A 12,734-nucleotide genomic window follows, 5' to 3' on the forward strand; every position below is an offset into this window, starting at 1 on the left:
CTCGGAGCGGCGCGCGGCGCGTGAGGAGCTCCCGCCCTTCGCTGCCCCGCTGCAGCCAATCCGCGTGGAGGGGAGGACCGGCTCCCCGGGGGGCGGGGCCGGCGCGTTCCCGCTCTCGCCATTGGCCCGCGCTGTTACGGGGCGGGGCGAGCTGGCGAGCGGCGGCCGGCTGAGCGCGAGCGGGGTTGGCTGAGCGCGAGCGGGGTTGGCTGAGCGCGAGCGGGGTTGGCCGGCGCGGGCGGTGCGTCCGGCGCGGGCTGCCCGGGGCCCTGCGGCGGCGGTGCCGCGGCAGCCATGGCGGGGTGGGGGTCGTTCTACAGGGGCGACGGGCTGGAGGAGGAGGAGGAGCAGCAGCAGGAAGAGGAGGACGGGGCTGAGGCCGTCGGTAAGGGCCCCCTACCCCCTCGCGGAGGGCCGCTCGGGGCCCGCTGCCTGCTCTCGGGGCTCCGCGGGCGGAGGGGCCGCTGCTAAAACTGTTTCCCCCCGTCCCGTAGCGGACCACAGGTTTTCGGGCCGGGACAGCCTCATCTTCTTGGTGGATGCCTCCAAGGCCATGTTTGAGTCCGACGGGGACGCAGAGACTCCTTTCGATATGACCATCCAGGTAAGGATGGATAAACTAATTGCCAAAGGCAAGACTTTCGCACCCTTTACTGAAAACTATTTTCTTCTAATTTTGGCCTGTGTGCGTTTTTTTCAGTGCATCCGGAATGTGTATACCAGTAAAATTATCAGCAGTGACAGGGACCTGTTAAGTGTTGTGTTCTACGGTACAGAAAACAACAAGAACTCGGCAGATTTCAAGCACATTTATGTTCTCCAGGAGCTGGACAATCCAGGTGAAGTGGTATGAAGGTTGTGTAAAAAGATGGAGTGAGGAAATCAGTGTAATAGCATTGTCAGTAACTGATCTCTCTAGATAGAGAGAGCTATTAGATAAGTTCTTGTTACTGAACATTCTTGTTACCATGGTTGGTAGTGGGGATAGATTTAGATTTTAATTGAAAGCTTAGAAACTTCATAAGAGCTTAGCTTTTTCTCTTATAGTTGGTTCAGATCCCTTTTCTATGTCTTTTCTTCTGTTTTAATGTGGTGAGTTCACTTGCTGTCTGCTCAACCTACTACTAAAGAGTATCTCAAGAGAACTCTTGAATATCCATCAGGAAAGTGTGTGTCCATGCTAAGACACCACGAATTCCAGCTGATGGAGAATTTCACAGAATGGCTGAGGTTGGATGGGATTTTTGGAGGTCATCTTGTCCAGCCCTCCTGCTCAAGCCAGTGTCAGCTAGAACAGGTGGTCCAATATGGTAGCCTGTTTGGGGTGTTCCATCTCTTTATTTTCATAATAAGTTCTGCAATTCTTGAATTTTGCTCTTTCATTTCCTTAAAATTACGTAGCATCTACTTGATAACAAGTGCTGGTTGCTGAATTGGAAAGGCATTTGGAGGAGTGCAAAGAATACACGCTAGTGGTGGCAGGTTGTCTGACTTCTGGGGGAATTTTGTCTACAACTTTTAATAGCAGCCTTTATCTCTGGTGACGTTTGATTTAATTTTCTTTACTAGAGGTGCAGGTTTAATGACACAGGGGCTTCTCCTGAAAGAACTGTGCCTTGTCCTGTTTTCAGAATTAATTACAATGGAGACCTGACAGGACTGCCTTAGGTTCTTCTCCTTTTTCTGGCAGACAGTGTGTTACAGGTCTTGCTCTTCCATTTTCCTCCTCCTTCCCTGCTTGCCCTTTCTCCCATGTTAAAAGCAGTAGCCTTGCCACACTGATAAAAACAGCACAGGTGAAAGGTGGGTGTTGTTCAAAAGGAACAGAATTGTATATTTGCTGCCCCTGGAGAACACTATGCTCTGGAGAAGGATGAAATGCTATAGGTGATTATTATGGAGTACATAATTATGAACAGTTATCCTGTTAAGTAAAGGACAGATGAGGAAAACATTTTCAAATGAGATTTCATAAGTGCTGTAGAGTTTAAGTGAAGGACAGAGGAAGAAGCTCTGCAGAATGCAGTGGCTGAAAAATAAAAGCTTGTTTCCCGTTGTTGAGTAACAGGAGAAAAGAGAACCTGCTGTTGCAGGTGGGAAAAGGAGTCCTAGTTGGGTTGGAGTAATCCTCAGAGCTGCAACAAGGCTGTGGGCACCTGACCTGGATGTTGCTGTGCTCTGTGTGATGATCTGTGGGCTTCATCTCACCTCTGGGTGGATTCTCTCTGACATGAGGGGCGAGGAAGGAGGAGGAGCTCTCCACCTTCCCAGCATGCTGTGGAGATGCAGGATGCATTTTAGGCTCCTCTCCTTTCTGTAGTGCAGCAGTCTGCCGTGCTGCTGCCTCTGCAGCAGGTGCAGTTTGCTGCTTTTGCTGCTGAGCACTTGGCATTCAGTGTAGAGGGTTTGCAATACTTGATCCCTCCTGTTTCCCTTCACCCACAGAAAGAGCCCACATTGGTGCCAGGGCATTTTGTGTCCTCCTGGCCCTAGCAGGTGCTGTAAGTGGTAACTGGCTTGTGAAATCGCAGATGTTAGGCCATGCTGGACAGTTTTCTCAGCCAGCTGTTGGAAAGGCACTGCCACAGAGGTGCTTGGGAGCATTACTTGGGGATATCAGCTGCAAGGGACCCCTGGTGCATATCTAGAAGAGCTTGTGGTACTTCTTTCAGTATTTCTAATGCATGTGAATGCTGTTGCCCCTCCAGGCGCAAAGCGTGTTCTAGAGCTGGACCAATACAGGGGAGATGAAGGACGAGCGCGTTTCCGGGAGAACTTTGGCCACAACACCGATTATTCACTGGGTGAAGCGCTCTGGGCCTGCTCGAATCTCTTCAGTGATGTCCGAGTCAGGCTGAGCCACAAAAGGATCATGCTCTTCACCAATGAGGATGACCCTCATGCCAATGACAGTGCTAAAGCCAAGCTGGCCAGGACCAGAGCTGGTGATCTGAGAGACACAGGTCATTATTTTCCCTTTTAATTTCAGGCAGAATAAATGTGATGTATCTTTGCAGCAGATGTTAACTGCATTGCTTGTTTGTGATGGAAGAAGGCATAAAATAGTCAAAACTGGGGAATCTTTCTGAAAATTTCTTAAGTTAGAAATTTGGTATCTGATCTAAATTAGAAAATCTGTTTTCTGATCTGGTATCCAGACTAGCACTTATTTCTAGGATCTTTTTCTAGTTTGATAGCATAAATGGGGACATGAGAGGGCCAAGAAAATAAGCTTTCTTGTTGTTGTACCATTTTCCAGGAAGGAAACAATAACAAGTTAACACAAAAGGAAAATTACTTTAATGGCTCCATTTTGAATTAGCTGAAGGACATCAGCCTGAGCTCAGAGAGTAGACAGCAAGTGCTTCATTAGTTCAACTGTGTAGTTGAGGTAACCAGTGTTTTTGGAGTTCAGCAGATGTCCTAGATCTAGAAGCTGTGAGGCTTCCTTAATTCATTAGCCCCTATAACTAAGGGAAAAGGGGTTTTCTGAACTTGTTACTACCCTCTGTGCCTGAGGTAAGATTATGTTTTATAGGAACTATCAGAGCCATTTCATACTCAATGCTGTGCATATTCTTAATTAGAGAGGAAACATTTTCTATTCTGCATTGTTTTGACTGAAGTTAAAGAATATCTGTTGCCTTTTTCCCTAGATCTCCCCTTTCTCTAGAAAATTTCACATCTGGTGCAGATGACAATTTGGAGCTTATTCTTACTTAAATTATTTGTGTAGATAGAGAAGTCTGAGAGTGCTGAGTGCTGAGTCTGAGAGGTACATGCTGATGCAAGAAAAAAGCAGTTTCTGATCCTACTCTTACCTCTTCCACTGTTTCTAGGCATCATCTTGGACTTGATGCACTTGAAGAAGCCTGGAGGGTTCGATATCTCTTTGTTCTACAGGGATATTATAAATGTAGCAGAGGATGAGGACCTTGGGATCCAACCTAAAGAATCAGAGAAACTGGAACATCTCATGAAGAAAGTACGAGCAAAGGAGACAAAGAAACGGACTTTAGTCAGGTTTGTGCCTAGTTGCGATACATCATTCCGTGGAGGCACCTGATGTTATTTTCAGACTGCATCTCACTTTCCTCTTCTGGAAGGATTCGTCTTTAAAAGCATCAGTGCTTACATTCCTCAGTCTTAGTTCTTTAGTCCAAGACTGGTGTTTCTTCTGTAGTTTCCAAGGATATTTGTGGATGAGAAGAGCAGAGTGGACCCCTTTTTTCCTCTGTGTGATATCTCCTGTGTTGAGCTTGGCTAGAAATGATCATTTGTCAAAAAATTACATAATTGCCAAGTACTTACCTAAAAATCTGCAACATGAAAAATAGTTTATAGTGAAATCTGATTGAAATGAGGCTTTTCTTGCCAATATTAACGTAAAAAAAAAATCATCTGAATGTGCATGGTAGGTATTTTGGCCTATTATTAAATAGTGATATGCTGCCGGTCTGTCTAGGCACTTGGCATGGATCACACAGCCTTGGTATTTCTAATCTCCTACTAAAAGATTAGAGATACTTAAGAGAGATTACAGGGATCTTGACAAAGCAGATAGAAAGTATTTTTGGAACCACATGCTCCATAACAGTTGTTTTTTTAGGGAGTGGGTTCATAGCAGAATAATGTGGAAGCACAGTAAGGGAATGAGCTTCAAGGCCTAGTGTTTTTTTCCAATAAATATATATAAAGTGTCCCAACCTGAGCTGTTGTCACTGGCATGCTTGCTCCTCAGGAATGTTCCTCAATTTTTCTAATAGCTGGGGAGGAAGAATCCTATAGCAGTGATACCTTTTAAAAGAGAGGAAGTAGCATTTGTAGTAACTCACTGTTCTGCTCTCATAACTTGAAGATTAGCTCTAATTTTAAATCTTTACTTCTAATTTTTTCTTTAACGTGTGATTTATATTTTTTCTTCCATCTTGGTATTGTTTGTCTTAGTGGTTTTTTGTGGGGAGAGGGGGGAATTTTGCCTTCTGCACAAAGAGCTATGAGAATTCATGGACATTACAATAAGCATAATTGGGGTACCCAAATGTGGACTTGTCCTATGCTCTGTTTGAGCATAGCCACCCTTCAGTGAAAAAAGTTAAAAGAAATATGGTAAATTACTTGTGTTTAGATAATTTTTATGACCAGAAGTGATATTGCAAGAATATTTTTGTGCAAGTGAGATTATGAGTCAAGTGATAGTATGTTTCCAAATATATATGTGATTTTGTGGGAGTGGAACAGGAGAAGGTCAGAAGAAATAACTTCCATGAAGAGGTGATTTTCTTCTGCAGAAGTGATTTTTCAGGAATCTCAAGTCTGTATCTGCTTTTTTACACAGGTTAAATCTGCATCTGAGCAAGGATGTGGCACTGTCTGTTGGTGTTTACAACCTTATTCAAAAAGCTTATAAACCATATCCGGTGAAGCTTTATCGAGAAACGAATGAACCAGTTAAAACCAAAACAAGGATGTTTAGTGGGAAAACAGGCAGCTTGCTCCTGCCCAGTGACACTAAAAGGGCTCAGGTAACACATTGATTATGTGCCTGCTTTTTCCTGTCTCTGCAATGTGTGAGGGAGATGCCAATTCCCTTGCTACTTTTGTTTGTATTGCACTTTCAAGATGAGATACAGAAAAATTTGCATCTGTATGGCCCCGGGGACAGCCTGGTCTTGTTGTGAGCTCTGCAGGGTGAGAGTGGATTGTTTCCCTGGCCTGATTGTCATGGGAAGGCATAGCTGCTGGGGGAAGTGCTGTCAGGAACACAGGTCATTTCTTTCTGTAAGGCAGAACCAGGTTGTCAGAGCCTGACCTCGTGTGACCCTGTGCCATTGCTGCTGCTGCTGTCAGCTTTTGACTCGTTAGGAATGGATTTGGTCTGTTTTGTTAAACATACAAGTATGAATCACAGGGGAGTTGGAGCTGTTTCCCAAACAAAAGGCATGTTACCTTTGGAGTTTTTTGTATGTATTTTTCTTGTTTTGCCTTCCTGCTTGATAGTTTGGCTGATGTAAATTGAGTGTCATGTTCTGATCAGGCCCAACTTTATTTCAAAACAGGTTATATAGTTCCTAGGTATACTGTCGTAGTGCACTTGTGTCTCCTTCCATGTTAAAAGGTCTTAAAGTTGTTTTCTTAAAATGAAATATTAAGTTTATTTATACTGGATATTAGTTTCTTGAAATGAAAATGAAGTATAGGAGATGAGCAGAAAGCTGAACGTTAAGCCCTGATGTCTTAGCTTCAGCAGCTGAACTATAATATGGTTTTGATTTTGTGATGCATGAGTGGTGCTTCAGAAGCATTGTTTCTCAGTCACTCTTTCTGTCAGGAGTAGGTAGCTGACATGCAGCTGCTGAAGCAAATTTACAATTGGACAGGACCTCTGAAAAAGTCTGGTCCAACCCGGCCCAAAGCAAGACTCACAAAACCAGATCAGGTCACTCAGGGTTTTTTTGGGACAGCTCTGAGAACTCCAGAGACGAGATGTGACAGCCTCTCTGTATGAGGGCTTAGTCATTTTCTTAGAAAAGTGCATTTTGCTAATGTTCAGGTAGAATTTTCCTTGGGATAATGGTCACAGACTGTCACTTGCCATTTTGGTGTGCACTACTTAGGAGGGTTTACACTGTCTTGTCTATAACCTTCTTTTCAGTAGTGGAACAGAGCAATTGCATCCTCTTCCTGCCCTGTCCTGCCTTCTGGTCCCCATTGTTTTTTGTGCTGGCAGCCCTATCATCTGCTCTTCCCTGGTTTAGATGTATGGAAACCGACAGATTGTGCTGGAGAAAGAGGAGACAGAAGAGTTAAAACGGTTTGATTCTCCAGGTTTGTTTCTGATTGGCTTCAAACCACTTTCAATGCTAAAACAGCATCACCATATCAGGCCCTCCCAGTTCATCTATCCTGAGGAGTCCCTGGTGAGAGGTAAGCAAAGATGGCAAGAGAAGGTTTTCCACCTCGAATTAGTGTAACCAGCTGATTCATTGTGTGTTTGAGTGGGGATCATTGAGTGTAAAAGCTTTGTCTAACTTAAAAACTTGCTGAAGTTAAGAACTGAATTAACTGCTATTGCCCCTCTCAGCTGCAGATATTTCTTGTTTTCTTCAATAGCAGAAGAGCCAATTGTGCTTCATGTTTATCCATCATGACAAGCAGCTGATTAAACCATGGAGATGTAGTCGCAAATACTTGTTTTAGCCATTCATGAAAGGAGGATCCTAGTACCTGACAAGAAGGCAAGGATGGTTAAAAAAACCCAAACAAAACCAACCAACCAACAACAAAACAAGAAAAACCTAAACCCCAAACCAGTGGAGATAATTGCTGTTTTTAAGTCCGTATCAGCTAGGAGTGGAAACATGATACTCGGGAAGTACAGTTGAATTAACAGCACTTTACAGGCTTGTAAAGAGAGAAGGAGAGGATGTTTAGAACTGCTTGTATTTGCTTTTATATGTGTATACATAAGTCTGTTAATCTAGAAATATATATTTAAGCTGCAATAGTAAGAAAACACCATCAGCTCCTTAGCCTAGCAGTGGATAAAGAGGGCTGAGTTACGACCAAATGCTTTGCAGTGTTTGACTAAAAAAAAAAACCCTTATGCTTGCTTCTCTAACTGCAGTTTCCTGGCTCAACCACTTTACTTATATATCAGTCTTTCCCTGACTACCATATCTGGTGAAATACACAGCAACTGTGTGCCTCAAGAAAAGTACTGAAGTCTGAATTCCTAGTGTGTTACTTCCGCAAAAGGTCCTACGCTGCTACTGTAATGTCCCACCAAACAGACAGACTTTGTGGATAAAATTTCACATTTTGCAATTTTCCATTGCTTAGATGGTAGTGATTTCACTTCTTCTGCCAGAACTCTAACTCCTGGTCAGGAGAGACTCACTAACCTTGTCCATTTTGAGTGTTCTCCCTTCCAAAATTTGCTTTTTACCTCCACAATAATGCAAGCATTTCAAAGAAGTCACAGGTTTTGAAACTGTGCTATCTAGGGTTATGTTCCAGAACAAAGGAGCAAAGCTGTCAGTCTGACCAATCCACTCTTTCTTTTGCAGGGAGTACAACTCTCTTTAATGCCTTATTAATGAAGTGCTTGGAGAGGGAGATGATGATGCTGTGCAGATACACGGCTCGCCGGAACATCCCTCCTCGCTTTGTGGCCCTGGTTCCCCAGGAGGAAGAGCTGGATGAGCAGAAAGTGCAGATAGCGCCTCCAGGTATGGGAAGAGATGCCACCTTTCCCTGCGTGGTTGGATGTAGTCAGTGTAATGGTGTCCTGTATTGAGGGAAAATATTCTTAGTGCTACCCCTCTTAAAACTGGGGAAAATGCTTTCCAACATTCCCTTTCTTCAGTTTTGTCAATGTAAGCATCTGATGTTGAATCTATTTTTAAAGCCCCAGTTGCATCAGTGCTTGCTCAGGTATGACATGGCTACAGTGTTTTCCCTGCCTCCTACCTCTTTTTAGCAGATTCAAATAACTGATACAGAAATTAAAAGCCTTTTTTTCCTGTTTGAAGACTAGACAGAATGTCTTTTCCTGAATTATGTTGTATCCTTGAATATGTTGTAAAGTATTAAATAAATAATCTCACATAATAAGCCTCATGCCACCTCAGCTGGGTGGGGAATGATTAGGGAGCAGACTCCTGCTCGTTTGCATTTTCTCACCTCTTTAAGTGCAAAAACATCTTCTGGGAGAATGTAAAGTAGGGAAGTAACACTGCCTGTGTACAAAGTAAAGTATTTTAGAATAATGTGGGCAATAACTTGGTTTTCAAACAAATCTTTTTCAAGCTCATACCCAGTAAGAAGTGTAGAAGGTGGACTACTCGATGTCCTGCATGAAAAGCAGGTCACCAGTATCCAACTCTTAGCTATGAATTTAGTCTGAATCTCTTTCATGAAGCCATTAGTGATGTTGGTTACAAACATTGAGATTGGGATTGAGTGTCATGCTGTAGGCACTTGGAAGTTTTATGGATTGCTGTTGTTTACAACAGAACAGGTAGTTAGCTTGGAGTCATCAGACTTCCATAATAACCATCTTGGTCTTTCACATAAATTATTTTGAGACCATGCTTCTGTGTAACCGTTGTCTTCCTCCCTCTCTTCTGGATAGGTTTCCATGTGATTTTTCAACCCTACGCAGATGACAAACGTAATGTTGATTTTACAGAAAATGTGCCAGCCAGCCGAGAGCAGGTAGACAAAATGAAGGAAATAATTCAGAAGCTGCGGTTCAAATACAGGTAGATGGAGATAAATAGGATGCAGGGGGTGGCATGGGCAGGAAAGCACAACCATTGCTTGCTCTGTTGCACATGTTGTTCAGCTGTGGTGTTCCTGAGATGAGATTGTGATGTATTTTGATGGAAATTGCTTCTCTATGCAGTAGCTTTTTCCAAACTTTATTCTTAAATCATTCTGGATACCCAGGCACCGCAATGCTTTATGTAGCATGTTCTGGAGTTCTTTGTTCTTTGTAGAATTGCTCTTGTTCTCTGGGCTGTTGTCATTAGTTGCAGAGGTATCACATTTTATTGTGGTTCTGCCACTCCACTGCAGATCAGACCCAGATCATTTAAATTAGAGCACTTTAGAAAGAAGAGTTAGGCCTTTTTTTTTTCATTATAGCTAGGATAAATGCTATGAAGTACTTTCATGGGAGATTTTTTTCCCTAGGTATATGGAAGCCACCATAACTGTTATTAAAGTATAATGCCACTGTCTCCTTTTGCCTCATACAGCTTTCTAACTCTCACACAGCATTCTTACGTGGTTGATACATGACAGGATAGTGATTCAGCAAGTAAACTGAAAAGAGCAAAAGCAGTTCTGGTGCAATGGATTGTTGTGTGGGAAAGAGGGAAGTTTTATTCTGAAATAAGTTTGTGGTAGATCTTAAGTGTTTTGTCTGTCTTCTTGGCAGCATGCATTGACATTTTGGGGGATTCTTGACAGGACTGACAGCTTTGAGAACCCAGTTTTGCAGCAGCACTTCAGGAATTTGGAGGCTTTGGCACTGGATATGATGGAACCAGAACAAGCTGAGGATCTTACAAGTGAGAACTAGTGGTGGGTGTGAAGGGAGGCAGGGTAGGGGACTCGTGACTTTCTTATAAGTGAAATATGTTCTACTACAAGCCCAAATGTCTTTTAAAAAGTATTTCAGTTGTGTGCAGTTCCACTATGTAGAGTTCTGGATGTGTCCATTCTGAAATACTGAAACCTTGTTTTCTATTGCCGTCACTTTTAAGGTAAAGAAAAAAATTGCTCACTTTACCATCCAAAATTAAAACCGAATCACCTTTTTTCTATGGTGACAAGTGTTTTCTCTGAAATTCCTCTCTTCAAGATTCTCATTAATATTTCAGTCTGATAAATGGGCGGAATCAAGAGAATTATTGTGCTGGGGGCAATGCTGCCACCTAGTGACCGTGAGAGTTTGTATTGAAGTGTCTTGGATAATCACAGAGTGGGTCAGGTTGGAAGGGACCACAGTGGGTCATCTGATCCAACCTCTCTGCTCAAGCAGAGTTATCCTACAGCACATTGCACAGCGTTAGTTCCAGGTAGTTCTTGAATTTCTGTGGTGAGGGATACTCTACAACCTCTCTGGGTGACCTGTTTCAGTGCTCAGTCACCTGCCCAGTAAAGTTCTTCCTCATGTTCAGATGGCTCTTTCTGTGTCTCAGTTTCTGCCCATTGCCTCTTCTTTATTTTGCTGCTGGATGCATGAGGGGATATCTCCACCAAAATCATGCACCTCTAGTACAGAAAAAGCTGTTTATGTAGGTTTTCCCAGAAGAAACATACGTGTGATAATCATTTCCCCGAAATCATCAACATCTGTTCCTTCCACTTTGTGCATGCGTTCTTCTGTCCTGGGGGGTCTCTCTGGTGGTCATAGACCCCAAAGTTACAGCTGAGTGCTTGATGAACTGGTGTTACTTCCCAATTCAGAGCAGAGTTGGTATACCTAGGCTGGTTCTTATTTTGTGAGTCCCTTCTTGGTCAATGTTTAACATGATCCTACAAAGTTAAGTACTGTGTGGTTCCATACACTAGTGGTTTTGTAGAATGAGCATTGTACTTTTCTCACCAGGTGAGCCGATAGTTCATCTGGCAAGAACGATGGCCTTGTTTAGACTTTCTTGTGATCACACTTTTTGAGAGGGCAAACCTTTATTTTTTGCCAGTGCCAAAGTCTGAACAGATGAGCCACAGACTGGGCAACCTCGTGCACGAGTTTAAGCAGCTGGTTTATCCCCCTGACTACAATCCTGATGGGAAGGCTGGAAAGCGTAAACAAGGTAAGTAGTGGTGGTGCAGACACAAAACATAATGTCTGTATTCTGTTTAGAAGCTTCTGTGTTTTCAGTTTGTCTCTTAGTTTAAAGAAGCTGCTTGTGCAACAACTCTTTGCTGACCTCCACAATGAAGTATTATATCCAGTATTGATTCTAGAGAGTAAAGAATATTGTGGTATCCAGTTGGAAAGTTGCTGGAATGAAAACCTGCAGAGTGAAGTATAGGCAGTAACTTGGGTAAATGACTGCAAAATATATATGTATTAATTTTAGCAACTTTCTGTTTTATGACAAGAGCAGTAAAATCATTCATGCTTTCAGTTTGTGTTGGTGGGGGAGCAGACTTTTATGCATGGGCTATTTTAGCAAGTCCAAGATGGGCATCTTTAGGGCTAAATGTGTAAGTAATGCTGGAGTCCATGTGTAATTTGGGCGTCTATGAAAGACTGCATAAAGTGAGCATCAGTTAGCTGAGCTCCCTGTGGAATCATTGTATTCCACTGTCTCAAAGAGAATCCCTTAAAAGTTTCATTTGGAGGGTGAGGCTTGTATCAGAACACAAAGTTTCATAGTTCAGTTAAGATCACTCCTATCAATGAAATACTGCATGACTTACATAGTGACATCTGTTTCTTAAAAGAAAACGTGGAAACTAGGTCTGTGAGTGTGTGGCTGTCAAAGCACCATGTGCTAATGGCCATTAACTATGGTATGTATAAGAAACAGTGATGTCTTTCTATTTTTAAAAATCTTTGTGATCTAAAATATGTATCTCTCTAGATTCTGATGGTCCAACTGAGAAGAGGCCCAAGGTAGAAGTCTCAAAAGATGAGCTATGGAGTCACGTGCAGAAGGGCACTCTGGGCAAGCTTACCGTACCTGTCCTGAAGGATGCATGTAGGTTTTTGGGGTTGAGGGGTGGAAGCAAGAAGCAGGAATTAATGGATGCTTTAATTGAATACTTTAGTGAGCGCTAAGCTGGAGAGGAAGGCCCTGGTTTACTTCTGTCTGCTTAGAATTTTGATTGTCTTATGTGGGTGCTGTGTCTGTTTAATCTTGCTCTGAAAGAGAAGGCAACCAAATGTTGCTCTATCTAGCAGTGGAAAAACTTTTTACTCTTAGTTGTGAAACATCTCTGCAAAGTTGGATTCTGTTGACAGTAACCAAAGGCAGAACTAAATTCCCTGTGAACTCAGGTGCCCCACTGCACATGGATGGAGTTGTGCCTTGCTGGTTTCTTAATAAAAGTTATTTTGGACCTTTTCCTTTGCAACACTGACTGTGCCGTCTCTGCATCATAAAGACAGCAGAACTCACTTCTGTGTAATAAAACACAGTGATCTGTGTTAATGGCACCACATGAATTCAAGCAGCAGGTTGAGTCTGTGTGCTAATAGAGGGTATAAA

At 42.9% G+C, this 12,734-nt stretch overlaps 1 protein-coding gene across 1 annotated transcript; it reads left to right on the forward strand.

Moving 5' to 3' along the window:
* The first annotated feature begins 225 nt into the window (after window positions 1-225).
* XRCC6 (X-ray repair cross complementing 6) lies at window positions 226-12,606 on the forward strand. Its single transcript, XM_032107782.1, has 12 exons — window positions 226-385; window positions 495-604; window positions 701-839; window positions 2,709-2,963; window positions 3,840-4,023; window positions 5,339-5,525; window positions 6,759-6,927; window positions 8,070-8,231; window positions 9,137-9,266; window positions 9,979-10,079; window positions 11,217-11,330; window positions 12,108-12,606. The coding sequence occupies exons 1-12, from the start codon at window positions 295-297 to the stop codon at window positions 12,302-12,304; spliced, it is 1,839 nt and encodes a 612-aa protein (XP_031963673.1). The 5' UTR covers window positions 226-294; the 3' UTR covers window positions 12,305-12,606.
* The last annotated feature ends 128 nt before the right edge of the window (window positions 12,607-12,734 follow it).

The sequence above is a fragment of the Corvus moneduloides genome, chromosome 4 (genome assembly GCF_009650955.1).
Source record: "Corvus moneduloides isolate bCorMon1 chromosome 4, bCorMon1.pri, whole genome shotgun sequence".
Classification (NCBI taxonomy): Eukaryota; Metazoa; Chordata; class Aves; order Passeriformes; family Corvidae; genus Corvus; species Corvus moneduloides.

Bases quoted from the DNA above. Each gene is read 5' to 3' on its own strand.
- XRCC6 (XM_032107782.1), top strand. From the start codon at position 295: ATGGCGGGGTGGGGGTCGTTCTACAGGGGCGACGGGCTGGAGGAGGAG. The intron at 605-700 runs GTAAGGATGGAT...CGTTTTTTTCAG, and splicing joins CTTTCGATATGACCATCCAG to TGCATCCGGAATGTGTATAC. The intron at 6,928-8,069 runs GTAAGCAAAGAT...TTTCTTTTGCAG, and splicing joins TGAGGAGTCCCTGGTGAGAG to GGAGTACAACTCTCTTTAAT.